General features: G+C 41.9%; 2 protein-coding genes and 1 non-coding gene across 5 annotated transcripts in view; 2 read left to right on the top strand and 1 right to left on the bottom strand.

Annotated features, from left to right (window-relative positions):
• TEX10 (testis expressed 10) overlaps positions 1-7014 on the top strand; it is a 62552-nt gene extending 55538 nt beyond the window's left edge. The window contains exons 13-15 of the mRNA XM_030293599.2: positions 800-981; positions 5107-5317; positions 6789-7014. Of these exons, the coding sequence (XP_030149459.1) occupies positions 800-981; positions 5107-5317; positions 6789-6902 (507 nt within the window). The 3' untranslated portion in view covers positions 6903-7014. The remainder of the gene's footprint in view (positions 1-799; positions 982-5106; positions 5318-6788) is intronic.
• Positions 7015-7832: 818 nt separating this feature from the next.
• Positions 7833-27988, bottom strand: part of INVS (inversin) — a 158181-nt gene continuing 138025 nt past the window's right edge. For 2 of the 3 annotated variants that reach the window (XM_030294433.2, XM_030294434.2), the window contains exons 14-17: positions 23812-24529; positions 13468-13697; positions 12659-12733; positions 7833-9257 (exon numbers count right to left, since the gene is read on the bottom strand). In XM_030294433.2, coding sequence (XP_030150293.1) covers positions 9106-9257; positions 12659-12733; positions 13468-13697; positions 23812-24529 — 1175 coding nt within the window. In that variant the 3' untranslated portion in view covers positions 7833-9105. The remainder of the gene's footprint in view (positions 9258-12658; positions 12734-13467; positions 13698-23811; positions 24530-27988) is intronic. The other variant, XM_030294435.2, reaches the window with a different exon arrangement.
• On the top strand, positions 22181-22287 carry LOC115500232. The gene has a single exon (XR_003964468.1). It is a non-coding gene; the product is annotated as a U6 spliceosomal RNA (small nuclear RNA).

The following is a 27988-nucleotide window of genomic DNA, read 5'->3' as shown; positions in this document are numbered from 1 at the left end:
TGATGTCCCTTATCGGGGTTTTGAGGCAGTGAAGCAGTCAAGTGTTAAGTATAGTAATGTCTTACTCCAGGGTGTTTTACTTAGCCATGTCTGAATGACTAGCTAAATTAAAGGGCAGGGGTAGGCTAATTGTAAAATGAACTTCGGTTTGTACATTTAATTACCTGGGACGGAGGTGGTGCCAGAAATGAGAGTTTTCTAGTCTGAAGAATCTAAAAATCATGGAAATGTGGTTGGTTGTATCAGGATTTGGGGTGGGGGGAGGGTGCATAAAGTAATCCTTTCAAATGATATTTCTGACCATCAGAAATTGTAATATCTTAAATTTTAGTAGACTCATGGAGGGAAGGCAGTAGATTAGGTTAATAGTATTTCTAGAGTTGGCATGTTTTCAAAGTTATTTAACGTAGTAATTAAATTCTTTTCTTTTTTAAGTTTATTTTGAGAAAGAGAGTGCGTGTGCGCATGCAGGAGAGGGGCAGAGAAGTGGAGGAGAGAAATGCAAGCAGGCTCCATGCTATAAGTGACACAGAGCTCAATCTTACGGTTTGTGAGATCATGACCTGAGCCGAAATCAAGAGTTGGATGCCTACTTGACTGAGCCACCCAGGCACCCCTAGTAATTAAATTTCTTAAGGGAAAACAGGACCTTAAGTTGTGGCAGGTTGTGTGTATAATGTATGCACTGTTTTTCAGTAGAAGTGATGTTAGGTTAACTCTCCAGTTAATGGGATTTGTTTTTTTCATGGAGAGAAGAACGGTTGTGAAGAGGTCATTAATCTAATTTTTCTCTTCCTAGGTTGGGCTGACTGTAATTCCTGACAGTACAGCTGGCTGTGTTTTGGGTGTTATCTGTAAGCTCCTGGATCATACGTGTGTACTTAGTGAGACTCTACTACCGTTTCTGGCTTCTTGTTGCTACAGTCTTCTTTATTTTCTGCTCACTTTAGAGAAGGGAGAAGCAGAACATCTAAGAAAAAGGTAATAGTTTTTGTATTCTTCAACTTTAATTTTTTTCTACCTATTCCAGTTTTCCCCACCAAATAAGTAAATAAGAATAAATAAAATCAAAAAATTTTTTAAAGAGGAAAGAGTGAAAGAAAATTAGATTTAATAAATACCCTGAATTGTCTTTCAGAATTTGTATAAACCTTAACTGGATTTCTCTTTATTGTTTCATAAATTCCCTTTGTATTGTAAGAGGATTTTTAGTTTTTGTTTTTCTTTTAAACTACAAATTTGAAAAGTTAGATGGCATTTTAAAATTTCTTGGGAGCTTTCATTAATGTTGCTGTAGGTCTAGCAAGGAAAAAAAAATCTACCTTTACAAGAATGCAATCACTAATAAATACAAGCCTTTATTAAAACTAGCCAGAGTAAAAATCTTTAAATTCTTGGATTTAAGGAAATTTCTAAGATATTGGTGTTTATATTAGTACTTTAGCTCTTACATACTATTCATACTAAAGTTTCTAGCATAGTTTGGAACATTTCACTTTAGTTTAAAAAAGTATTCTCATGCTTATGTTCTTATTGGTAATGCCTGTTAAAATTTTGGGGCGCCTGGATGGCTCAGTCAGTTAAGTGTCTGCCTTGGGCTCAGGTTATGATCTCGTGATTTGTGAGTTCAAGCCCCACCTCATGCTCTGTGCTGACAGCTCGGAGCCTGGAGCCTGCTTCGGATTCTGTGACTCCCTCTCTCTCTGTGTCCCCTCCCCTGCTCATGCTCTGTGTCTGTGTCTCAAAAAATAAATAAACGTTAAAATTTTTTGTAGAAGGTTTTTAAAAAAAATCTAACAGATGAACAAAGATCAGAAAATAAAAATTATTCTATTGCCTGTTAACATTTTAATATTTGTCTTTCTAGTTTTTTTAACTTTTATATATCATAAGAATAAACACGTATATAAAGAGTAAGTTTAAACTGAATATCCATTTAACCAACTTCCACGTTCAGAAATAGAACATCATCAACACACACTCTGTGTAATCTCTAGTTAGATTTCTCTTCTGTACCCCCCAGAGATCACTTTTGCGTGTTAAATAATAAAAATTCAGCCTGGTACATTTTAAACATCTAATTGGGTTTATTAATTGATTAATTAATTGGGCAGCATCCCATTTAGCAAGTAGAGGGGAGCTCTAAAGGACTACAGAATAGGAAAGTTGTTTTTTTTTTAAATTTTTTTTTAACGTTTATTTATTTTTGAGACAGAGAGAGACAGAGCATGAATGGGGGAGGGTCAGAGAGAGAGAAGGAAACACAGAATCCGAAACGGGCTCCAGGCTCTGAGCTGTCAGCACAGAGCCCGATGCGGGGCTCGAACCCATGAACTGCGAGATCGTGACCTGAGCCGAAGTTGGACGCTTAACCGACTGAGCCACCCAGGCGCCCCTAGGAAAGTTTTTTAAAGGTAGACAGGGAGTTGAAAGAAGGAAATTATTAGTAAAGAATCCATTGTTGAGGCAGGGAGACTCTCCGGAATCGTAAGGATCTGTCAGTACGTTTTTCCTAGTGCTGATCAAGAAGTTCCCATGTTGACTGGTTAAAGTTTTTTGGGGGGTTGAAACTGCAGTTAGGTTAGGTATTAAATCTTGGTTTACTGACTTAGGGCCTTCACCTGAGTGATGCCATTTTGAGTCTATAGGTTTTTTGTTTTTGTTTTTTTTCTTAATGTTTGTTTATTTTTGAGAGAGAGAGAGAGGAGAGAGAGAGACAGAGACAGAGTGTGAGTGGGGGAAAGGCAGAGAGAGAGGGAGACAATCTGAAGTAGGCTCCAGGTTCTGAACTGTCAACCCAGAGCCCGATGTGGGTGGAACGTAACCAACTGTGATACCATGACCTGAGCTGAAGTCAGATGCTTAACTGACTAAGCCACCCAGGTGCCCCTGTAGTTTTCTTGTTAAGTTGCCTTCTAACTAAAAATTTTGTGTGTATCTGTAAACAATATAATTTTTGTTTGGCATATTTTAAGAATATCCTACTGTATGTTTTTGTGATTTGATTGTAACCATTGTTGTCATTCATGTTGATTGAAAAACTGATTTCATTTTTGTTTCTCCATACCAGGGCTAAGCAAACTTTTCTGTAAAGAGTCAGATAATAAAATATTTTAGGTTTTTCGTGCCAGTAAGTCTCTTGTCAGAGCTGTTCAACACTGCCCTGGTAACACAAAAGCAGCAACAGATTACATGTAAATGAATGCATGTGACTGTGTTTCAATAAAACTATTTACAAATATGGGCTCTGAGCACAACTGGCTCCAGTACAGGTGCTCTACAGTATTTTGTCATGTGAATGTATCCCAACTTACCAGTTTTGCTGTCAAAGATCTTTTATACACACACACACACACACACACACACACACACACATATACACACACATATATACACATATAAATAGGTATATATATACACATATATAAATATATATTTATATATATACACACATATACACATAAATATAAATATTCATATGTAATATATATAATTATATATAATAATATAATTGATAATTAACAATTATGTAATTATATTATAACCAATATTAATATTTATATAATATATATAATTATATATATAAATATATACACACATACACATATATATACACTCTTAGGAAAACCTAGGAATGGCTGTTCGTACGGTATTTCTTCTGTTGCTTGTGGTACCCAGGTCTCTTGTATTTCTCTTTGGCTTGACAGTTTTCTTAATTGTGTTGTGTGAAGGTGGAATACTAAACTTTATTGATCCATTCACTGTACTTATATTTAGTATTATGTAGAATCCATGAGCCTTTTTAGCACAGTTTTGATCAGCAGTCCACTCAAGTTAAAGTAGACAATGAATATATTGGGTCATTACAGGAGTAACTCATAAAATAAAACCCAAGGGCTAGGAATTTTGGAGGCAGGAATTGAAACCCATCAGGAACCAAAGTGGTTTTCTCTACTTTTTCTTCTGGATTGTGTAGTCTTTATCTCTGTGCCTTTGCCTCATTATTAGCTATGTCTGCAGACTGGCTTTTTTCTCCTTGTACGTGGCTATCCTAGCCTGGCTGTGCATGAGTCAATACTCCAAATAAAGTCTCCAAAAAGAGGATCTGGTTGGCTTAGAATGGAGTCAGTATCCACCTTTGATGGAGATGCTGCATGATGGAGTTGGGGAGGTTGATCAGATTGTGAAAGGGTTGCTGCTTCCACATCTAGAGGTAGTCAGATTCTCTTTGAACGATCTGGGGACCACTCCTAATACGAAAACTATAACAGACTAAGGTCAGAGCCTTTAGCAGTCAGTGGATTCTTTGTCCAAAGGGTATTGCTCCATTTAATGTGGTTGGCTACAAGTCCATTTACCTTCATCATAAAACGTTTTTGTTCTGCCCTATAGTGAAACCAAGGGAATGGTGCTTACTAAAATTAGGATTTACCGTTTCTGGCCTTTCATAATCTAGTAACATGGTAGTCCACTGACTGGCTTCTTTTCTGAAATCCATTTTGGTTCCTTGTGAATACATCTTTCTCTGCATATCTGCCCTGTTTAAAACATTGAAGAGGCTCAGAATCCAGGGCACAGCATTAAAATTTCATGAAGTTTGTTTTTGTTTTTAAATAAACTACTTTCAAAGTGGGGCTTGAATTCATGACCCCAAGATCAAGAGTCGCATGCCCTACTGACTGAGCCAGGCATCCCAAGTTTTTTTTCTTTCTACCAGTGGGATATTCTGATTTTACCAGTGGGATTTTTGATGGTATGATAGTTGAATAATGTTCAGTGGTAGAAAACAGTATGCATATGTAGATTATTGTGCTCTTTGGCTAATTCTGTGTTATATATGATCACCAGAGCTTTAAGAATGTCCTGGTAAGCCCAGGAAAGTGTTGATTGCTAGGCTTCCTGGAACTTACCGAGTAGGGGAGAACAGCTGATTCTTCATTGGATTTGCTTATTCAGCTGTGACGAAACCCAGTTGTTAGTTTTGATTTGTGGGGTTTTATCAGAAAACACCACATTTCTTAAAAGGACATTTTCAGTTTTGGAAAATACAGAAAGGGTACTTCTGTGTGTGTTGGCTCACTGGCTCATTTTTGTCTGTTACTGTAGGGACAAGCTGTGGGGGGTCTGTGTCTCCATCCTGGCTCTCCTGCCTCGAGTCCTCAGGTTGATGCTGCAGAGCCTGCGGGTGAACAGAGCTGGACCTGAGGAGCTGCCTGTTGTGGGCCAGCTGCTTCGCCTGCTGCTTCAGCATGCACCCCTCAGGACTCATATGTTAACCAATGCCATCTTGGTGCAGCAGATCATCAAGAATATCACGGTAAGCATGGAACAGGGCTTTGTATTATTACTAGAAAAGGGATTCATGAGGAGGGCATGGGTGGGGTTCTCTGGGGAGGCTAGGCCTCCAGTGCATTGACTGACTCCTGGAATGAAGCCCACTGTGGTGATTTCCCAGGTTTTCCCCTGCTGACTAGCACCTGCCACTTAGCCAGAGGGAGGTCTTTGATCCAGAGTCAGTAATAAAAGGCTTAAAATATTCAAATTGAATTGGTCACAGGCAGCTTAGAAAAGGTACAGAGCATCAGAATCACTCCTACCAGGATTCTGGTACAGACTCTTGATTAACTGTGCTTATTCAGCATGTTTTTAAACCTGAGTTGTTAAAAAAAAAATTTTTTTGATGTTTATTCATTTTTGAAAGAAACAGAGCACAAGCAGGGGTGGGGCAGAGAGAGGGGGGCACAGAATCTGAAGCAGGCTCCAGGCTCAGAGCTGTCAGCACAGAGCCCGACGCGGGGCTTGAACTCAAGAACTGTGAGATCGTGACCAGAGCCAAAGCCCGATGTGCAACCGACTGAGCCACCCAGGGGCCCCTAAGCTAAGTTGTTTTACTTAGCTGTAGGAATAGCAACTTCATTGAGTTTTGGTAACCATAAAGTGAGATCATTCAGGTAAAGTTTTTAGTGAAACTGACATTAAGTGCTCAACAAATGTTAGTTGTCACTGAAAACATTTAGCAGGAATAGGCTTACGGCCAGTTCCTAGTCACTTAGTTCACTGGAGAATAAGAGGAAGTTAAGAAGTTGCAGGCTTCTGCTTTGTGTAATGGCTGGTTCTGCATTCATCTGTATCTGTTTTGCAGGGGCAGCTCTGTCTAGGATTCCTTTGGTGTTTTTGGTTTGGAAGAGTTAGGTTTTTTCTGTAGGTATTTGGGGGTTTATTAGTTGATACCTGTAGTAGTACTTCAGAGTAATAGAGCTTATACGTGTATATAACACAAGTTCACGTTCTGAATATTCTCAGTAGGCTTGTAGAAATAATGAAAGCAGCAGCAGAATAATTCAGAAATAGAAGGGAAGAAAAGGCAAGAATTTGGATTGTTCAGAGGTTAGAGAATCAGCTCACCTCTATAAGGAAGAGAATGACAGATTGTCAGTCGGCCTTGCAGAATTATTCTCAGTTGATGTTAATGCAAAGATTGTGAGACTCGAGCATACCAAGGGAAGTCCAGAGTGTGGAGATGGTTGATGGTGAAATGTCATTAGTTCCTGGCAATATTTGAGAAGGAACAGATGAAACGAGAAACTGGTAGCACTTGTACTTGAGGTTGTACCCGGGAATTTTCACTACCTGTGGTAATGCCCAATTAACAAATATCCTGTGGCGATTGATAAATGGAGGAGATAGGATTGCGGTGGTTCTGAGATCTCGTTTGGGTGTGAAAAATACTGTCAGGTAGCATAACAACTTTGATATAATTCTCAAATTACTTTTGTTTTTCTCTGCAGACATTGAAGACTGGAGGTATTCAAGAACAGTGGCTCACAGACTTACATTATTGCTTCAATGTGTATATCACTGGGCATCCCCAGGGGCCCACTGCATTGAGTACAGTGTATTGAGTACAGTAAGAGGCACCATGGTACCTCCTGTTTGAAATTGTTTATTCACGTCTATCTAATTTTGAAGAGAAACTGATGTAATGTTTGTCATTAAAGCTGAACTTTTAAAGAAGTTGTTTATGAACCTTCCTTTGCACTAAAGTAGAAAAATAACACAGGCTGGCTTCTTGGACCAGGACATTATACTTGGTCACAGGTGGGTAGAGTATTTTGCATTTCATAGAAACTAAATATTTACAAAATATGGAATGATACAGTACCTTCTGTTATTTACCAAGAACGAATCTTTGTGGTCTCAGTTCTAGTTCATTCAGACAGCAACAGAAACCAATTTTTTATTTGGGAATGGTTGCCTTTATCCATCATGACATTCAGCTCCTCACTGTGGAGTTCTGTTATTTACAGAGGTTTTCTAGCTCCTTCTGCAGGAGCAAGATTTCAAGATAGTACTACGGTTGTTTGAGGTTTTCCTCAAATGGTACTTGGTTTGATTTAGATAATTCTTCTTTCAAAATTACTTTCTACTAATGACCATTATTTCTTTTAAAATTATAAGCCATATATAGTGATTTATGCTGACACCCACACCCCCAGTCAAAAAATCCATGTATAACATTTGACTACCCCAAAATTTTACTACTAATAGCCTACTGTTGACCAGAGGCCTTACTGATAATCAATTTACACATATTTTTTTCTGAGTGAGAGCGGGGAAAGGGAAGAGGGAGAGAGAGAATCTTCTAAGCATGCTCCACGCTCAGCGTGGAGCCCAACACGAGGCTCAATCTCGTGACTGGGAGATCATGACCTGAGCTGAAGTCAAGACTCAGACGCTTAACCAACTGAGCCACCCAGGCACCTCTACACCTATTTTGTATACGTATTATATACGTAATTCTTATAATAAAGCAAGCTAGAGAAAAGAACACATTTGCAGTACCATGGCTATATTTATTGATACTATATACATTTATTGGAAAAAAATTCATGTTAAGAGGACCCACACAAACCTGGTTGTTCAAGGATTAACTATTTTCATAATTATGAAATAATTAGCAAATTGTAACAAAAATCAAGGTAACACTTTATTGCTACTTATCTCTACCTGTCAGGACGGGTGGCAATAATCTTAAGAAAATGGAAATGCTCCTACTACAAATATTTGGGCCTAACATGCCACTGTTTATGCCTTCTGTCTACATTCCTATGGTAGCTTTGCTCTTAAAAATGTGAAAAAACTGGGGCACTTGGGTGGTTCAGTTGGTTGAGTATCCGACTTCGGCTAAGGTCATGATCTTGGAGCTTGTGAGGTTGAGCCCCGAATCAAGCTTGCTGTCTGCGCAGAGCCTGCTTCCAATCCTCTGTCCCTTCCTCCCACTCCACTCCCACCCCTTTCCCTGCTTACGCTGTCTCTCAAAAACAATTTTTTTTTTTTTTATTTTTGAGAAGAGAGAGAATCCAAAGGGGAGGAACAGAGAGGGGGACACAGAATCCAAAGCAGGCTCCAGGCTCTGAGCTGTCAGAACAGGGGGCTCAAACCCATGAACCATGAGTTCATGACCTGAGCTGAAGTTGGATGCTTAATCGACTGAGCCACCCAGGCACCCCAAATATAAATAAAACTTTTTAAAAAATGTGAAAAAGCCTATAACCACTGAAATTTATGCCAGGTGTTCTTATAGCTTGAATGTATGTAGGTTTAGCAGTTTTCCCTGCCAATAGGAATGGCATTTTGACAAGCTTGCTCACCTATAGGTCAGGCAGAAAATACAAGTGAATTGGTAGGTTATGCATGAATGGTCTGGTCCAACTGATAAAAATGGCTGCTATAGGACAGGCTCTTCCTCCTCTCATGTAGGTTCTTCCCTGGAGCCAAAAAACCAGGCTTGCATCAGCTGGCTGGCAGAAATCTCATGTTAGTGCTCATGTTCTTAGTTTGGCTTAGACGTTACTGTTAATTATGTGTTCTACTTTATAGCTGTACTGACTGAAGTGAGGGCAGACAGCTAGGAAGTTTTGCACGGGTATAGTCTACCGTGGTGGTTGTAGCACAGGCTAACAGTGCTGTATAAGAGCAGAAAGAAAACATCCTGACATTGTCATTCAGTTGTTACCATGTTTTCAGGCTAATAAGGCTTGAGGCATGAATATTAAAGTTTTCTCAAGATGGAAAAGTTAATCAGCAGAGAATTAGAACTCTGCACTAGCTATTCCAGTTCCCCCGGACACGGTCTTCCTCCACAGGTGGTCGAAGCTTTGTTTTGGTTTTTGATTGAGTAGCTGATTGCAGGTTATAAGAAAAATTCTTTGATCTTCCACTATTCTCAAGGAGGTGTATACACTGCAAGTTGCTCACTGTTAAAAGCAAATACCAGAGAGATATTTGTTATTTTTAATACTGAAAAGTTCATTGCTGGTGAGGTAAAGGGTTTAGATATGGACTATCCAGGGAGCTAGGAAGGTGACAGCCAGTTTGTTGTAGAGACAGGTGACTTACCAGCCTTGCATTTTACATCATCCTCCAAGATATAGGACATTTTTTAAATTTTTTTTTTCAACGTTTATTTATTTTTGGGACAGAGAGAGACAGAGCATGAACGGGGGAGGGGCAGAGAGAGAGGGAGACACAGAATCGGAAACAGGCTCCAGGCTCTGAGCCATCAGCCCAGAGCCCGACGCGGGGCTCGAACTCACCGACCGCGAGATCGTGACCTGGCTGAAGTCGGACGCTTAACCGACTGCGCCACCCAGGCGCCCCATATATAGGACATTTTTAAAGATTGAGAGCGAAAGCACAAGTGGGGAAGGTGCAGACAGAGGAAGAGAGAGAATCCCAAGCAGGCTCTGCACTATCAGTGCAGAGACTGACTCAGAGCTTGGACTCATGAACCATGAGGCAGTGACCTGAGCCGAAGTGACACTTCCACCCAGGTGCCCTGATACCTGACAGCTCTTGAAGAACCTTGACTGGGAGAGGCCAGGTACTTGAGCTGGGACTGGGACCTAGGTCTTCAGTCTGTCTAGAATAACTGGTATAGCTTTCTTTATGTAGGTCATACATAACACAAACACATATACACATGTATTTCTCAACTTGCCATGTACCACACACTAGGCTATATAGTACATTCTAGAAAACCATTTCATTTGAAAATTTACTATCTTCAAGGATGACAGACTGATAGGCATATCAACCTTGAAATGGGTATTTTTAGGCCTTTTTATGACTTTGAAGTTACTTATAGGATGAAAACTTTTAAGATGTCACAGTTGGAAAACAGTGATGTATTCAACCCTCTTGCTGAGGCCAAATTGTTCTGTTTTTCCTCTCTCTGTGGAGCAAAGGAGCAAACATGAAAGGTGAGTAGTTTCAGAAAGTTACAAACATGTCTTACTTTTTCTCTCCTGGTTTTATTATGGTTATTTAAAGTGAACTATTGATACTGAATTCTGTTTCTGGCTGCCTTTACTGTATCAAGTCTTGAGTTATCTGTATACCCATCTGTAGATGGGCAGGAATATTCTGCATTCATACAAAGGGGTTATCATTAGTAGTAATCACTTGAGCCATGGTTATTCCATTCATTGGAATGGGCTTTTTAAAGGTAGTTCTTTTATATTTAAAAAGAAGGGCTCCCAAATTTAGGAGTGTGAGCCCAAGCAAGGGAGAGAGGCAGAAGGGAGTGGTTGGGGGGGGGTTGGGGGTAGAGAATGAATAAATCTCAAGCAGGCTTCCATGCTCATCACAGAGCTTAACACAGGGCTTGATCTCACTACCATGAGATCATGACCTGAGCTGAAATCCAGAGTCAGATGCTTAACTGACTGAGCCACCCAGGTGCACCCTGGAGGTTATATATTTATATATTTATATATGTATATAAGTTCTATGTATATGCTCTCTGACCAATACTATGCTGCTATTTTGTGGGTGGTATACGGGGGTTGCTGTTGAAGGACTAGAGAAAACAGGGATTGTGGAATCTCTCAAATGCATGTAGAGAAACACAGGCCAAGGAGGTTATATACTTTGCTATATCCAGCTCACTTTCTGCTTCCTCTTTAAAGAGGTAAAGGCACTACTAAAGCCTCTCCTATGCTGGAAGTTGGGAGCAACAATCCTTGCTTAAGTATTTGAGCACCTACTGTGTGCCAAATAATTTCCTAAAAGTGAATAGGACAGTGAGCAAATCAGAAGATCCTTAACCCCATGGAATTCTCAAAGCAAAAACATGAACTAACATTTTTATTCATGGAGAAGACCAAAATTAATGTTCTCTTTTTGGTTCAGTTGGGCACAACTGACACAGAAATTTCTGCAATGTGGAATCACAGATGCCCATTTCCATGGAAACTATTTATAGATGCTTTCTGTATGAAACATATATGGGCTCCAGCTACACTAATTAGCAGCTCTGATAATCAGCTCACTGGATAGTGCCTTAATGTACATGTGTAGACTTAACAAAACCTTGTGTTCCCCCATTTAGGGTTAGGAAAAGATTCTCTTAAGACCTTGTCTGTTCTCAAGCCACTTAGAATTACATGTGTAGGACAAACAAGCTACTTGTTCATGTGAAATCCCAAAAAACCACTAAGTATATTTGAGTTTGTTTATTCGTCCCTTAACTGTGAACCCTTTGACTAAAAACCTTTTGTGTTTCTAAACACCTCATTTTTATGATTTCTGATGGTCTCAAGAGAAAAATCCAGGACTAAGTAAAAAAAATGTTTTATTTAAATGCTACTTTTCTGGTAGTTCTGTCTGACCATTGTTTTTGAAACTAATTTTCAATTCATTCAAGTAGAACAAAAGCTTTTTTTTTTTTTTAAACATGGAAAGTTTCAAAGGAATTAAGGCCCACAGTTGTAACTACCCTATCCGCTACTCCCTGATCAGCCTGCCTATATTACATGAGTTGCCCAACCCATATTAAAGATTGGGCAGTAATTACACTGTCCCCTACCTCCAGGTTCTCCCCCCCCCCACCCAATCAAAAACTAAATGAATGTTAAAGTTCACGCTGACAGTCATTGTTCACCTTCCAGCTGCACTCTATTCCTGCAGGATGACTGGATCAGCAAGGGTGGGGTGGGGGGAGCGTGTTGCCATAGCCACCCATGAACAACACTGGATCTGGCATTAACTGCTGACAGCACTGAACTTATCACCCAGATTTAATGCTGGTGTGAATGAAGGGGGCCCAGAGTAAAATACTCTGGTCTTGCGGCTGAAAAGAAAGTTCCCTGAGCATGAGTGAAATTGTGCACGGTGAAGCCTGAGCAGGACGTGTTATTAAATATTACATGTCCCCTTCATGGGCCGTGAAAGGCAAAGGCCAGAATTTCTGGTTAAGGAACCTCTCAAGTTTGGGAAGGAGATGAAGAATCTTAATGTGAAATCAATACAGAACAAGAATTCCCAAGGTATTACTTTGAAGAATGACAGTATTTTCATTTTCCCCCCTTCATGTGAACAAGTATGTAAAAGTACCATTTATTGTCTCTACTGGAGGTAATGTTAACAATAACTTGTGGTTGTGAAAATAACTTGCCTGTTAGGGAGGCATGTTGATTGCAGTAATAATTCCACGAAAGGGGAATGAAAAACATGTACACCTCAAAGGAAATGACCATTGGAAATCCCTAGCAATCTCTGTCCTCATGTCTTCCATCTTTGAGGATGGAACAAAAAAGGCAAATGCTTCCCCACATTGTCTTCCCAATCTGCTTCGCCAGTGCAGTGGCTGCCTTACCTGAATTGAGACGCAGCACAGGATGGGCTTTGGAAGATCTTGTGGGATGAGGAACTTTCCCTTCTTGAGAACAACCTGAAATCAACCAACAGTGATTATTCCTCTCTGACCAAGGTTAGCTGTGGCCTCACCAAGTTCTAAGTTCCTTTTTGAGGTAAAAGCTTGAGCTTGTTGATATCTGCCAAGAGAAATTAGGTATGGTGTGGAAATACCATGTAGGCCCAGAGTAAAGTCCTGAGATTTTGCTGCCTGGGCTGCAGATCTATTTCTCAAGTGCCTTGGCTCAACTTTTTTCTTTTGGGGAGCTATCTAGGCCTCTTCTCTGCTGAGTTTATTTGAATGGGTTCTTTCCAGAGCTGAAAATGTTCCAATTTAAAGCAATTCATCTGCTGAGCAAGTATTTACTATTGTGCGTGGGTCTGGGGCATTCCCACAGATGGGCAGCCCTGTACTATTTTAGCATAAGGAAGGTCAAAGTGAGGCAGGCAAGGTGTTCCTGCTTCTGGAGCCCTCCAAATGGGTAATATAAGGGGAGGACCCAAGCAGTGGTCTGGAGGGGTTTAAAGGGTAATGAAGGCCAGCAGAAGACCTCTTGATTGAGATGCCAGAATGCATCATCAAACCAGTTCTGAGCTAGAATTGCTGGAGGGGAGGCATTAAATGTGTGTTGAAAATTCTCTTGGTTCTTGGAAGTAAAGTTCCTATCTGAATGGAGGTTTGCCCAGTGTAATTAAATCCCATTTCAGATTCTGATGCAACACTCTGGGGGTACTTGTTGTCAACTACAACGTGCCCAGAAGGACATTTACCGTAGATTTGCTTGAGTACTAAGTGTCTGGTGGACTTTGTGCCTGAGCTGCCCTTGGATGGACTCTTCGTGGTCCTGCTTACTGCAGTGGTTTTTGGGGGGGTTAGTTCCAGTTCTTTCCTCCAAACTTGGAGCAGCAATGCCAGGCACTCTCGGTTCCATCTGTCCACATCTCTGGTTCCAAGCTGCTTCATGTGCAGAAGGTGGGACAGGTGCTTCCTAAGCTGGTAGCTGGTGAGGTCAGAAGAGAGGAGAGACTTTAAGATCACAGTACTGAGAAAAGAAAGTTTCCTTAGGGTTCCTAGAAGCTATAGGTATAGTTTGCTGAACTGGGAGATTCATTTAAGCTCCCATTCCTAATTTACAGTGGCAGCAGGTTTAATGTCGAAAAAAAAATCATTATTTTTTTAAATCAAACAGTTCCTGAACTAGGAATCAGATGAATCTGCCCTCGGGGTGGGTTGGGCTAATGTGTAAATAAATGAGAAGTACTATGTAAAACCGAGGAGCTAGATTGCATGAGATCATGTGAGACTGATAATTCCTGGTGGTCTGGTAAGGCTTTATAAGGCTGATACTTGTGCTGGGCTTTAAAGGATGCATAGGAGCTTACTGGGCAGAGAAGGGTACTCTAGGCAGAACTGGCGTAAGTGGAGATATGGACATTTGTGCCAGGAAAGTAATGAGAGGTGTACGAAGCATTGTGTATTTTGTGAAGAAGGATGGAAGGCTAGGCTACACTGGAAGGAGCCAACATTTGTTCAGAGCCTGTTACATGTCAGGCACATTCCTCACGATTAAGGTGAAAATCCATCAAGTAGACAGGGCTGAGTAGATGGCACATCACACCAGGATGACAACATAGGTTGTTCCTTATTCCCTTTACCAAAACAACAACTAACAACTATTCACGGATAAGACACCACTGAGAAAGTCCTAGAACATGGGAGAGAGGCTGCAGCCCCATGCACCACAGGGGCCAAGACAGACTACAATGGGATATGAGGAACAGCTACATGCAGACTGCACTGCCCCTCCATCAGGCTGGTGTAACACCACACCAAAATGACTTTAGCCTATGGTTCCTCAAATGGGAAAAAGGAACCCAGGGTGGAATCCAGCATCCCCAGCATTGTAGGTCACTTCTTGGGAGCCCCCACTCTGGTCTCATCCCATGGGGATTGCCAGGGAATCTGTGGGACTTGGCCACTGGGAGTCTGTGATGGGGAAGGTAGGGGCTTGCAACAACCAGTATGTGGGTCTTTGCAGACCAAGTTCCTACCTGCAGTGTCCAAGTAGTAGTCCCAATCTTTAATTTTGCTCATCTGCAGAGCCAAAACAGAGGTGCGGTCTGACCAGGGAACTCAGCAGGGTGCCTGAGTGGTTCTTAAAGAGCCTTGTCAACCCTGGAAGTCTGGTCTGCTTCAACTCAGGCAGGAGAGCTGAGGCATAACCTGGCCCACACATGAGTGTTGCTCCTGGCCCTGCCTGACCAAAGCCTGGACAGACCACCTGGAGAGGTATCGCAGGTAGAGCTTGTTATCTGCAAAGCAAAAACCGTGGCCCTGTATAGTCAGGGACCTTGGGGTGCAGGTCAGCTTGAGTCAGCCACAAAACTTTAGGCCTTGGAGCTGGTTCTCATGCTCTCCATGAACAGGGAAAGTGATTCATAGCCCTAGCCATTGCTGAATAGAGCCTTCAGCCCATCTGACCAGGAAACCTAGCCAGATCACACAGGAAGCTGTGTAGCCCATCCAAAGACCTTCTTATAGTGGCACTTGAAGAGAAAGCACAACCTGGTACTATCCCTGTCTGCACTGCAAAACTGCTGGCCCCACCTGGCCAGGAAACTCCATGCACAATCTTGTCCAACCTGAGTCTCCAAACAACCTGTGCAGGTCCTACGGCCTGTCCTGCTGCTCTGTCAGTTCAGGGAAGTGACTTCATAGCCCCACCTACTAGTAAGCCTGACTAGAAAACCCAGGCACCTGCAGAGCCCATCCTAAAGCCTTGCTTGGGCAGAGAACCAACTCAGCAGTCCTATTCAACTATTCCCAGCTAGCAGCACACCCCACCCCTTGCCCCACCCCAACCTCAGAGCTTGCCCTGCCCAAAAACAGACTGCCTTAAAAGCAACCTTCATCTGCCCAAGAATGTTACTAGTAGACATATCCAGAAACCCAAACTGAGCTGACTGGTGAAGAACTCTTGGTTAAAGCAAACCTATGAAGTATGGAAGAGTAGACCACTTCTTCAAATGTTGAGATAGCAGCATCAGAAATTAGGAATCACAAAAGAATCAGGTAGACATGACCATGCCAAAGGAAACTAATAAAGTTCTGGTAACTGACTCTAAAATAGAGATCTGCGAGGGGCACCTGGGTGGCTCACTTGGTTAAACATCTGACTTTGGCTTAGGTCGTGATCTCATGGTTCGTGAGTTCGAGCCGCATACCAGGCTGTGTGCCGACAGTGCAGAGCCTGGAGCCTGCTTCATATTCTGTGTCTCCCTCCCACTCTGCCCCTCCCCCACCTGTGCACGCACGTGTGCTCTCTCTCAAAAAGACAACATTAAAAATTTTAAAAAAGGACATGGAGATCTGTAAACTGTTCTACAAACAATTCATAATTTTTAAAAAAAGTTTAGTGAATTATAAGAATGCACAGACAACTAAATAAAATTAGCAAAATAATGCATGAACAAAAAGAAATTCAACAAAGAAAAATGGGGGGGGGGGGGGGGCAGAAAAGAAATCCTAGAGCTGAAAAATACAACGTCTGAACTGAAGAATTCAATAGAGAACTTGAAAATCAGACTCGACCATGTAGAAGAAAGAATCTGTGACCTAGAAAACAGGGCATTTAAAATTATGTAGTCAGAGGAGCGAAGGAGAAAAGAATGAAAAAGTGAAGAAGGTATATGGGACTTATATAGGACATGCTAAAATGAATTGCATTATGGGAATTTGAGAAGAGAAAAAGAATGGGACAGAAAATATATTTAGGGCAGTAATAGCTGCAAGTTTCTCAAACTTGGAGAGAGAAATGGACATTGAGATCCATGAAGCTGAGACACACTATATTGAGACACACTATATTGTCATGAGTCTAATGTTGAAATAAGCAAAAGAAAAATTATATATAACTATGAATGCACTTCTCAACAAAAAATTTTCAGGCCAGGAGAGAATAGGATGATATATTCAAAATATTAAAGGAAAAAACTGTCAAGAATTCTATAGTTGGCAAAACTGTCCTTTAGAAATGAAAGAGAGAAAAAACAAACTAAAACCGAAGTAGCTCATAATCTTACTAGACCTTCCTTGTAAGAAATGCTAACGGGAATTCTTTGAAAGTAAAAGGATGCTAGTTAACATCATAAATACTTAAGGTAGCCTAAAACTCACTGGTAATAGTAAACATATAGTCAAAATTAGAATTTGTAATATGATAATGGTTGTGCATTATGTACTTTTAAAAGTTTAAAAACTTAAGGGGCACCTGGGTGGCTTAGTTGGTTAAGTGTCTGACTCTTGATTTCAGCTCAGGTTATGATCTCATGGTTTGTAAGATAGAGGCCTGCATCCAGCTCTGTGCTAACAACATGGATCCTCCTTGGGATTCTCTTTCTCCCTCTCTCTGACCCTCCCCCGCTTGTGATCTCTCCACCTCTCTCAAAATAAACTTAAAAAAAACGTTAAAAAAGGTAATAAAAGTAACCATAACTACAATGGCATGAAACTAGAAATCAGTTCTAGGAAAACTGGGAAATTCACAAATAAATGGAAGTTAACATTTTTCCTGAGCAACCAATGGATCAAAGAATGAATAAAAGGAAAACAAAATATCTTGAGACCAAAATGAAATACAACACACCAAAACTTATAGAATGCAGCAACAACAGTTTTAAGAGGGAAGTTCAGAGTAATAAATGCCTACATTAAGAATCAAGAAAGATCTGATAACCTACTCTTTAAGAAAGTAGGAAAAGAACAAACTAAGTCCAAAGTTAGCAGAAGGAAGGAAATAATAAAGATTAGAGCAGAAATAAGAGCAGGAAAACAACAGAAGATTAACAAAACTAAGACTTGGTTCTTTGAAAAGAAACAAAATTGACAAAACTTTAGCTAGACTAACCAAGGCAAAAAGAGAGATGATCCAAATCAAAATTATGACTGAAAAAGGAGACATTACAACTGATCCCCAATAGAAAGGCAAAGGACCATAAGATACTACTATGCACTGGAACAACCATAAGATGCTATATGACAAACTGGACAACCTAGAAGTAATGGAAGTTATTAGAAACCTGTAAGACTGAATCAAGAAGAAACAGAAAATATATAGTCAATGTTCTACGTCACGTTAATAAAATCATACGATTATCACAATAGAAGCAGAAAAAGCATTTTTACAAAATTTGACATCTGTTCATGGTAAAAATTTAACAAATTAGGTATATAAGAAATGTACCTCTACATAATAAAGGCAACATGACAAGTCCACAGTTAACATCAGTGGTGAAAAGTTGAGAACTTTTCCTCTGAGAGTAGGAACAAGACCAGGGTGCCCACTCACAACTCCTATTCAACACAGTACTGGACGTCCTAGCTAGAGCAGTCAGGCAAGAAAAAGAAATAAAAGGCATCACATAAAGAAAGGAAGAAGTGACTCTGTCTCTATTTGCAGATGATTTTACATATAGAAAAACTTCAGGACTCCAGAAAGTGTTAGAGCTAATGAACAAATTCAGTAGAGTTGTAGGATACAAAGTTAACATACAAAAATAAGTGACATTTCCATACACTAAAAAATTATCTGCAAAACTAATAAAATGACCCCCATTTACAACAGCACCAAAAACAGTAAGATAGGAATAAATTCAACTGAAGAAGTGAAAGATCTCTACTGAAAAGTACAAAACACTGATGAAATAAATTGAAGACACAAATAAATAGAAAGATATTCTGTCTTCTCGGATTGCAGGAATATTATAACATCCATAGTACCCAAAGTCATCTATAGATTCAGTGAAATCCCTATTAAGATTGCAGTGGCATTTTTTATAGAAGTAGGAAAAACAATTATAAAATTTATATGGAACCATAAAAGTACCCAAATAGCCAAAGCAATCCTGAGAAAGAAGAACAAAGAGAGAAGTATCATACTTCCTGATTTCAAGCTTTATTATAAACTCATAGTAATCAAAACAGTATGGTACCAGCATAAAAATAGATGCATAGACCAATGGAAGAGAACTAAAATCCCAGAAATAAACCCGTGCGTATATGGTCAATTATATTTGACAAGGGAGCCAAGCACACTCCATGGAGGAAAGACCATTTGTTTTATAGATGGTGCTGGAAAAACTGGATATTCACACGTAAAAGAATGAAACTAGACCCCTATCTTACACCACTCACAAAAATAGACTTGATATGGATTAAAAAGCCTTAAATGTAAGACCAGAAATTCCTAAAAGAAAACCCAGGAAAAAAGCTCCTTGACAGATACGTTGCCAGATTTGTTTTGTTTTTGTTTGTTTGTTTTGGATAGGACATTGAAAGCACACACAAACAAGCAGGGCTACAAAGTAAAAAGATTCAGCACAGCAAAATAATCAACAAAATTAAAAGACAACTATGGAAGAGGAAAAATATTTACAACACATGTATCTGATAAGAGGTTATTATCTAAAATATATAAGGAACTCCTACAACTAAATAGCAAAAAACCCCAAATAATCCATTGATAAAAATGGGCAAAGGACCTGAATAGACATTTTTCCAAAGAAGATACATGAATGGACAACAGGTACACAAGAAGGTGCTCAACACCATTAATAATAGGGGAAGTACAAATCAAAATCACAATGATATACCACATCATGTCTGTTAGGATGGCAATTATCAAAAGACAAGAGGTAACAAATGTTGGTGAGGGTGTGCAGAAAATGGAAGTCTTGTGCACTGTTGATGGGACAGTAAATTGGTTTGGCCACTATGGAAAGCAGTATGGATTTCCCTCAAAGAGTTAAAAATAGAGCTACCATATGATGCATCAATTCCACTTCTGGGGATTTATATAGAAGGAGATGAAAAACTGTTGAGATACCTGCATCTCCACGTTCACATTAGCATTATTTACAATAGGCAAGACATGGAAGTGTCCACCCATGGGTGAATCAATAAAGAAATGGTGGTGTGTATATACAGTAGAATATTATTCAGCCATAAAAAGAAGGAAATGCTGCCATTTGTGGCAACACGGATGGCCCTTGAGGGCATTATGCTAAGTGAAGTCAGAAAGAAATACTGTATGGTTTTACTCTTACGTGTAATCTTAAAAGATCAAGTTTGTGGTTACCAGAGGCAAGGGGTGAGGGGAGGAGGAACTGGGTATAGATGATCCAAAAGATACACACTTACAGTTATGAGATAAATAAGTGCTGGGGATATAATGGACAAGATGATAACTATAGTTAACACTGCTTTATGGTCTATATGAAAGTTGATGAGAGTAAATCCTAAAAGTTCTCATTACAAGGGGAAAAAAAACCAATTTATGTATCTCCCTGAGATAATGGATGTTAACTAAACTTATTGTGGTAATCATTTCATATGAATCATATATGTAAGCCAAGTCATTATGCTGTACACCTTATACTTATACAAGGCTGTAGGTCAGTTATAGCTCCATGAAACTGGTGGGGAAAGAGGCTGAGTAACTTGCAGAAGGTCTCACAGCTAGAGCCAGGAGAGACCAACTTTCAAACTCGGTGCCGTCTGGTCTAACAGCCAAATACTGCTAAGGACTTTGATCTGTTCTATGTACTTAGTGGGCATCGGCAAAGGGTTTTAAAAAGGACGGCAAAAGTAAGAGCTGTATTTTACTAGGTTCATTCTGTTGCAGGGTGGGGCCTGGAGTGGGAGAAAGGTATGGGACATGGGGATGATGGCTGTCTTTACATCTAACATTGGGTTGATGGGGTCTATCCCACATGCACTCTAAAACTTACTGAACACAGCTGTTTTGGAGCCTCTCAAGAAAACCTGCATCACTGTTCATCATCGGGTTGGTAGCTGATGGGTTACTAGTGAGCTTATAAGGTGCTGCAGAAAGCAACAGGCCCCATGTCTGATTTTACCATACACCAAATGGGAAATGACGTCTTCCTGAAGTCTGCTGAGACGTCTTTGTGGTACTAGGCGCAGGTACTAGGTACTTCTCTCTTGCCCTAAAGGCCGATTTCACTCAAACTGCATGACTCTTCTTTTTCCTGTAGCATGCCAAACCAGGCACCTCTCTACCAGACTATAGATCACACTTCCAAAAAGCCAACTATGGAGAAAAGCTGGAGATAACGGGGCAACACTGCTCCATAGTTCGGCTTCTTTGGTTTGTAGGCAGAAAACTCACTGGGAAGCCCAGGTGTTGGCTTTCACTGTGTACAGTTTCCACCTAATCGATAGCGGAATGCAGACTTTTGAGTCTCTGTCCAGATGATAGGATGGTGCCAGGGGTTAGAGTAACAGCCTCTGTTCTTCTATTTTCAAGGAAAATAGCACTTCTGGTTTGTTGAGAGTCCTAAGATGCCCAGTCATCCCTATCAGCCCAGGGTTCACGGCTCTCCTTATGGTCCAGCCCGGCCTTGCTTACTGACCTCACACCATGCTAGAGAAGAGCTGATAGGAAGGTAGTTTACAAATGTTTAGATGAAGACGGAAGTGTTTAACACAACAACTGCTCTCAGCCACAGCAACTCTCCAGCCTCACTTAGGTCATCCAGTATCCAGTTTCAACACTGAAAATAAAGTCTTGATTGGTAAAAAGATTCACACGTTAAGACTAAGCCTCACTCACCGCCTCAGGGCCCAAGGTTCACGCTGCTCGCCCTACCCCTGCCCGTTTCCCAGTCGGCCTGTCTCCGTCCTCAACATGTCTCCTACGATAGTCTGCATTTGTGGAGCACGCGTGTGCCAAGCCCTGTGCTCTACCCCACCCGTCATTGCTCCTTAGGTTTCGTGTCAGACACCATACCCTGCTCCAGGACAATGCTGTGAGCTCCCGTACTTAAAACAGAAGATGCACAGGCTGTATAACAGAATCAATGGGACTGTTTCTACTGTCACCAGAGATGCGACTTCCCACAATGCGCAGCATCCCACAATCCCTTTGGGAGTCAAAGTCCCATCTCAGAATTGTACAATGGTGCAGCCAGAGGACCTGTGTAATTGCCTCCCCAGATGGGCCTACAGACTATGAGCCCACTGTTCCTGGGGGGATGACTGAAGGCTCATTTGCTGCTATGCACACTTACGGACAGGACCTGTCAGCTTCTGACTCTTCAAAGGAGTCAAAGAAACAGCTTGACTGGAAGGCATTTCAGCTAGGGAGCAGCTGTGGGGCCTGATATGGTACACCTTGTTGGCTTGTTTCGATCCCAAGTTTCAGCTGAAATACTTAAAAAGTTCCTCTGGGACGGTAGCCAGTGCACATCCTGACAGAACTCCCCAAGGAGGGAGAGCAAGGACCATCCCCATCTATGGCTTCAGAGTCAGACTATCTCTGCTTCAAGCCAGTACAGCACTTATTAGCTCTGCAACCTTGGTGGGTTGATTAAGTTCTCTGTGCTTCAGTTTCCTCATCTGTGAAATGGGGGATAAGAACAGTGCCTCACACGGTTATTGGGAAGGATTAAATCCGTTAACACAGTGCTCGCTTCGGCAGCACATATACTAAAATTGGAACGACACAGAGAAGATTAGCGTGGCCCCTGCACAAGGATGACACACAAATTCATGAAGCGTTCCATATTAAAAAAAAAAAAAAAACAGTTAACACACATAAAACTACTTAGAACAGCATCTGGCACAAGTGCCTAATAATGCCAAGTACCAGTATTAATGACAGTAATAAAACATCCCCCCGTAACAACATTACCTTGATGAGCGGGAGCACCACCCAGGCAGCCCTTTTCCCCCAGCCTGTTCTAAGGTGAGGAGCGTGAGGCCGGCCTCCGCTGCCGTTATCTTGACCGCTGCAAACACTGCCTTTACTGAGAACATATGGGAAAGGCCCTTGAGTCCGAGCTTCAAGTGCCTGATCTGTATCACCAGGACAAGTCATGTTTCCTGAGACCATTTGCTTGCCTGAAAAATGGGAACACTGATCCCTATCGTGATGGCTTCCTGGGATGGCTGGGAGAGCAAAGGGGTTCAGGCAGGAGGTGACTTTATAAGACCAGCAGCTTGAATGGACACGAGGACCCACTGTAGCAAAGGCCGTGCCAGCATGGAGCAGATCGCCCGGCTTCCGGCCAGGCAGTCCTTGGCACCACAGTCCCTGAGGCCTCTCCCTGGATCTCACAAGAACCTCTCCCGCTCTCTCCTCTTTCTCTGCCAACATTAGGGTCTCTCTGCCCTTTTATCTCCTGACAAGGGTGTTGACATGCGGCACACCTGTGCTCGCAGTGATTTGCTTGCTTTGTTCCCCCCGTCAACGTTCCTTTCTGGTGATGGAGGCCACCTGACCCCCAGCTGTGGGCAATGGCTCCAGCCCTCCCCCAGACGCTGGTCATTACTAAGGCCTAATGTAGATTTAGGCCCTAGTGGGGCCTGCAGATAGATGGAGGAGACTATGAAATATGTGAAAAACTGGTCGCAAAGGACTCCTCCAGTCCTCCAGAGATTCCTGCCTGGAGAGATCTGTCTCCGTATTTCAGGGAGCCTCCACCACTACTCCTAGCACCTACCCAACATTCCGAGCTTGGCAGGTGCTCTCACAGGTTGTTGCAATATGTTTAATACTCAGCCCCTCAACCACACCCTGGCTTAGGTACTTGGGGTGTGACTAATTTGTGGGTAGTAAAAACATAAAAAGAAAAATAAAATATCTTCCACGGGTAGTACTTTAGAAATTACGAAGTGCACATTATCTCAGCAGCCTGCCGTATAAACAGGATGGGTGCAGCGATTACTAAATCCTATTTTACAGGTGAGGAAACTGAGGGTCAGGGAGGCCACGTGATTTGTCCGAGGTCAGATAACTTGTCAGAAACCCGAAACTCAGGCTTCCTGGTTACACACTGAGGCTTTTTTCCTTGACTCCAGGCTATCCTGGGTGCTTCCTACCTTTCCTGGCAAAAACATCTTCCAAATAGCTCATCCAATGTAAATAACTAGGACCTACACGTGAGTGAATTTTATGGGTGGATTCAGTAAAATTGGCCTTGTGCCAGCACGTGGAATTCACTAGAAAATGCCACTTGAGCACAGGGTGTGTCATGTTAGGAGCATCAGGACAACCACAGAATCAGAGACTCATGGCACCCCCATCGTCCTACCTTCTCCAGGCCCGCTGGATGACCGCGGCCGCCTTGTTCTTCTTGCGAAACAGCTCTTTCCTGCTCCTTTCTCTCTGGATTATCTGCAGCCGCAGTTCTACGGGGAGAAGGTCAATATTGACACTCTGCCCAGAGAGGGGACCAGGTGCTGGATCAGTCTCCTTGGATAGCTGGGTGTCCTCAGACAGGGCAGATGTTCCCAGCTTCCTGACTCCCGACCTCAACACCTCTGTGCTCTGTGGCAAATCTGAGTAGATCCCTCCTGCGAGCTTGTCCTGTGTCACTTTGTTTCTTGGTGTCCGATGGTGGAGAGGATGCTGCCCAGCGTGGACCACCTCCCCCTTGGCACTGCCAGGCCGGCTAGAACCAGCCGGGGAGCCCCTTCCTCCTCTGAGCTCTTGAATGCGCCTTTTCTGGGAAGCACACCTGGCCTTGGGTGCTGGGTCCTGCCGCCTGCCGGGCTTCCGGTGGCCATCCTGCTGTGGAAGGCTTGCAGCTGCCCAACCGGGGTCCTCTCCTTCCTCATCAGGCCCAGCCACCCTGATACAGGAGGGCTGCTTCAAGAAGCCTTTCCCCTTGTCACACCGCCGCTCACCAACTGTCTCACCTCCGGACTTCTCAACAGAGGAGACTCCCGGATGCCTGTTTCCATCCTTGCCTTTACTGGGGCTGAAGTGGACACAGGCAGATCGGCCTTTAGAGTGTTCTCTGGATGATTCTTGGGGAGATAAGGAAAAAAGGAAAGAATATTTATTGTCCCAAACTTACATAGTAGGGCAATTCTGCCCATTTTTTCACATAAAATACTCACACTCGTCCGATAGCTTCACCATGATAGTAGTGACTCTAATCAGAAAAAAAACCGTTCAACTTCTATTTCTAGCAATGGAATGTTAGATAACCTGAAATCCTTCCCATTACAAGAACCTAGAAATGCTGGGGCGCCTGGGTGGCTCAGTCGGTTGAGCGTCCGACTTCAGCTCAGGTCACGATCTCACGGTCTGTGAGTTTGAGCCCCACGTCGGGCTCTGGGCTGATGGCTCGGAGCCTGGAGCCTGCTTCCGATTCTGTGTCTCCCTCTCTCTCTGCCCCTCCCCATTCATGCTTTGTCTCTCTCTGTCTCAAAAATAAATAAACGTTAAAAAAAATTAAAAAAAAAAAGAACCTACAAATGCTGACTAAAGTACAATAAACACTCTCTTACAAGCACCATAGTGCCTTCAAGAAAATAAAGGAAATCCTTGGGAGGCCAAAAATAAAGAGAAAACTGAAAATCTGGGTGTTAAGCATGTGAGCTGATCCAGCAGCCGTCTGGGCAGATAGTAGTGGTGGAGTGGGCAACAGTTGGTCTTATTAAATATCTGGCTGTGCACATCCTGACAAGGACAGAAAATGAGGGCTTGCAGGCAGATAGTTAGCTAGAACCATGACCCTGCATGAAGCGAGGACTCCTGAGGGGGTAAATCCTTTGGGAAATGATAGTCCAGGTTAAAAAAAAAAATCTAACTGCCAGCACTGGGAAACAACAAGCAAGGTTGTCTTAGCCTGGGTTCTGGATGGGGGAAAGAGTCTCCTTTGAAAATTCAAAACCCAAGTTCTCTGCCTCATGTGGTTTCATTTTCATTTATTCTTAACCCACAGGAAAAATTCATATAAGAACCAAGATGGTGGTGCAAGATGCTTTGTAGAAGCAAACACAATATTGCTTTAACATGGCATTCCCTCAACTCAGGCCACACAGAGGGGTCCTTCTGAAAATGACTTCATAATCCGAAATTATAAAATGCATGAGGAAACAATCTACCATGAATGAGTTAACAGACACAATAGCATTATTAGACTGGCAAGAACTTAGCTAATAGAATAGTGCACACACACGCACACACACACACACACACACACACATGAACTGATTAAACACACAAAAGAATTTAAAAATAAGAGGAAAGAACACACCTATTTGAAAAATCAATAAATACAACATCTAAAATGAAACATTTTAGACTCAATGTAAAAAGGAATGCAGGAACTTCTATGATGGCAGAATTGAGGCATACTCACCACTGAGGACAATAGAAAAGCCTAACAAAATATTACAAACCACCTGTCTGAAGACATCAAAAGGCTAACAAGTCAGGAAAAATAGGGGGCCAAGACACAGGAGAAGCAGGTAACCAACAGAGATGAGCAAGGCATTTGGGGCCATATGTTCCTAGGGGAATCATTTCCTCAAGGTCTAGAGGACAACACTTGGGAGTCCAGAACCTTGCAAGAAGCATTCTTTTGGACTGGAACCCTGGAGGGCTCTATTTTAGGAGAAAAGGGGAATGCGTGGTAAATTGACCCTTGCAGCGACTGAGTGCAGCTTTGCATCATCTCAGTTCTGGAGACTGGGTTAAGGTGATCTCGGGTTGTTCATTCTGGAAACTGGATTAAGGTGATCTTGGATTGTTCACACTCCTAAATGCCTGCTGGGAGCCAATGCAAATCCTTTCTGGAGGAATTAGTATCATCTTAGGTCTCAAGTTATTTCTATAGTTCTTTATATTAAATGTCTACCACTCAATCAAAGATATGCAGGCAGATAAGAAGACAAGACAGTAAAAATGGACACACAGGGTATCCAGATAATGTGTTTTCAGAAACAGACTTTCAAATAACTATTTTGCAGTGCAAAAAAGTATCCAAACTAGCTACTCTTCATGTAAGACAAAAGGGGATATAAGAAAATATCCTTGTATCTCCTCATTTGTGTTTTAAATGTTTAAATATTTATTTTTGAGAGAAAGAGAGAGACAGAACACAAGTGGAGGAGGGGCAGAAAGAGAGGGAGACACAGGATCCGAAGCAGGCTTCAGGCTCGGAGCTGTCAGCACAGAGCCCCATGTGGGGCTCGAACTCACGAGCCCTGAGATCATAATCTGAGCAGAAGTCGGATGCTTAACCAACGGAGCCACCAAGGCGCCCCTTTGTATCTGATATAGAAAGGATAAACCAGAAACTGAAGAGATTGGGTACTAACTGGGATGGGTCAGGAAAGGGATAGAAAGAAGAGGGAAATGGGAACCGGGTAGTGGGCCTGGGGGAGAGCAATGCTTCTCTGTTCATATCTTTTTGTACAGCTCTGACTTTTAGAACCATTATAATGGTTCACATACACCAAAAAAAGCCCCAATTAATTAACAATGTAGATGCCACTACACACCTATTAGAATGGTTGAAAACCCAAAAACACAGAAAACACCAAATGCTGAAGAGGCTATAGAACAACAGGAACTCTTCACTCATTGCTGGTGGGAATGCAAAATGGTGCAACCACTTTGGAAACAGTGTGGCGGTTCCATACACAACCATTCTTACCATACAATCACGTAATTGTGCTCTGTCATTTACCCAAATGAATTTAAAACTTATGTCCACCCAAAAAACCTGCATGTGGATGTTGAGAATAGCTTTATTCATAATTTACAAAACTTGGAAGCAACCAAGATGTACTTCAGTAGCTGAATAGATGGTTAAACTGTGATACATTCAGACAATGGAATATTATTCAGCACTTAACAGAAATGAATGGAAAGGAAATAAGTGCTAAACAGGAATGAGCTATCAAGCCATGGAGGATATTCCCAAGTGAAATATTACTTCCCTTACACGAATATCACTAGTGCATATTAGTAGGCGAAAAAGAAGCCAATCTGAAAAGACTACCTATTGTGTGATCCCAACTAAATGACCTTTTGGAAACAGGCAAAACTATGGAGATAGTAAATGGATCAGTGGTTGCCAAGGGCTCAAGGGAGGGAAGGATACTCAGGCAGAGCACCGGGGATTCATAGGGCAGTGTGATAGTTAATTCTGTGTGTGAACTTGACTGGGATAAGGGACATCCAGACAGCTGGGAAAACATTATTTCTGCATGTGTCTGTGAGCGTGTCCCCAAAAGAAATTAGCATTTGAATTTGCAGACTGAGTAAAGGAGATTGCCCCCACCAATGCAGGTGGGCAACATCTAGTCTACCGAGGGCCTTAATAGAGCAGGAAGTTGGAGGAAGGGGAAATTTGCTCTCTTTGCTTGAGCTGGGACAGCGTTACCTGCCCTTAGACACAGGAGTTCCTGGTTTTCCAGCTTTCAGACTTGCATCAGGACTTCTACCATCAGCCCACTCATCCCCTTGAT

This window comes from Lynx canadensis, chromosome D4, assembly GCF_007474595.2.
Source record: "Lynx canadensis isolate LIC74 chromosome D4, mLynCan4.pri.v2, whole genome shotgun sequence".
In the NCBI taxonomy this organism is placed as follows: Eukaryota; Metazoa; Chordata; class Mammalia; order Carnivora; family Felidae; genus Lynx; species Lynx canadensis.
The sequence above is the reverse complement of the archived record's forward strand: the minus strand, read 5'-3'. Positions and strand labels throughout refer to the sequence as shown.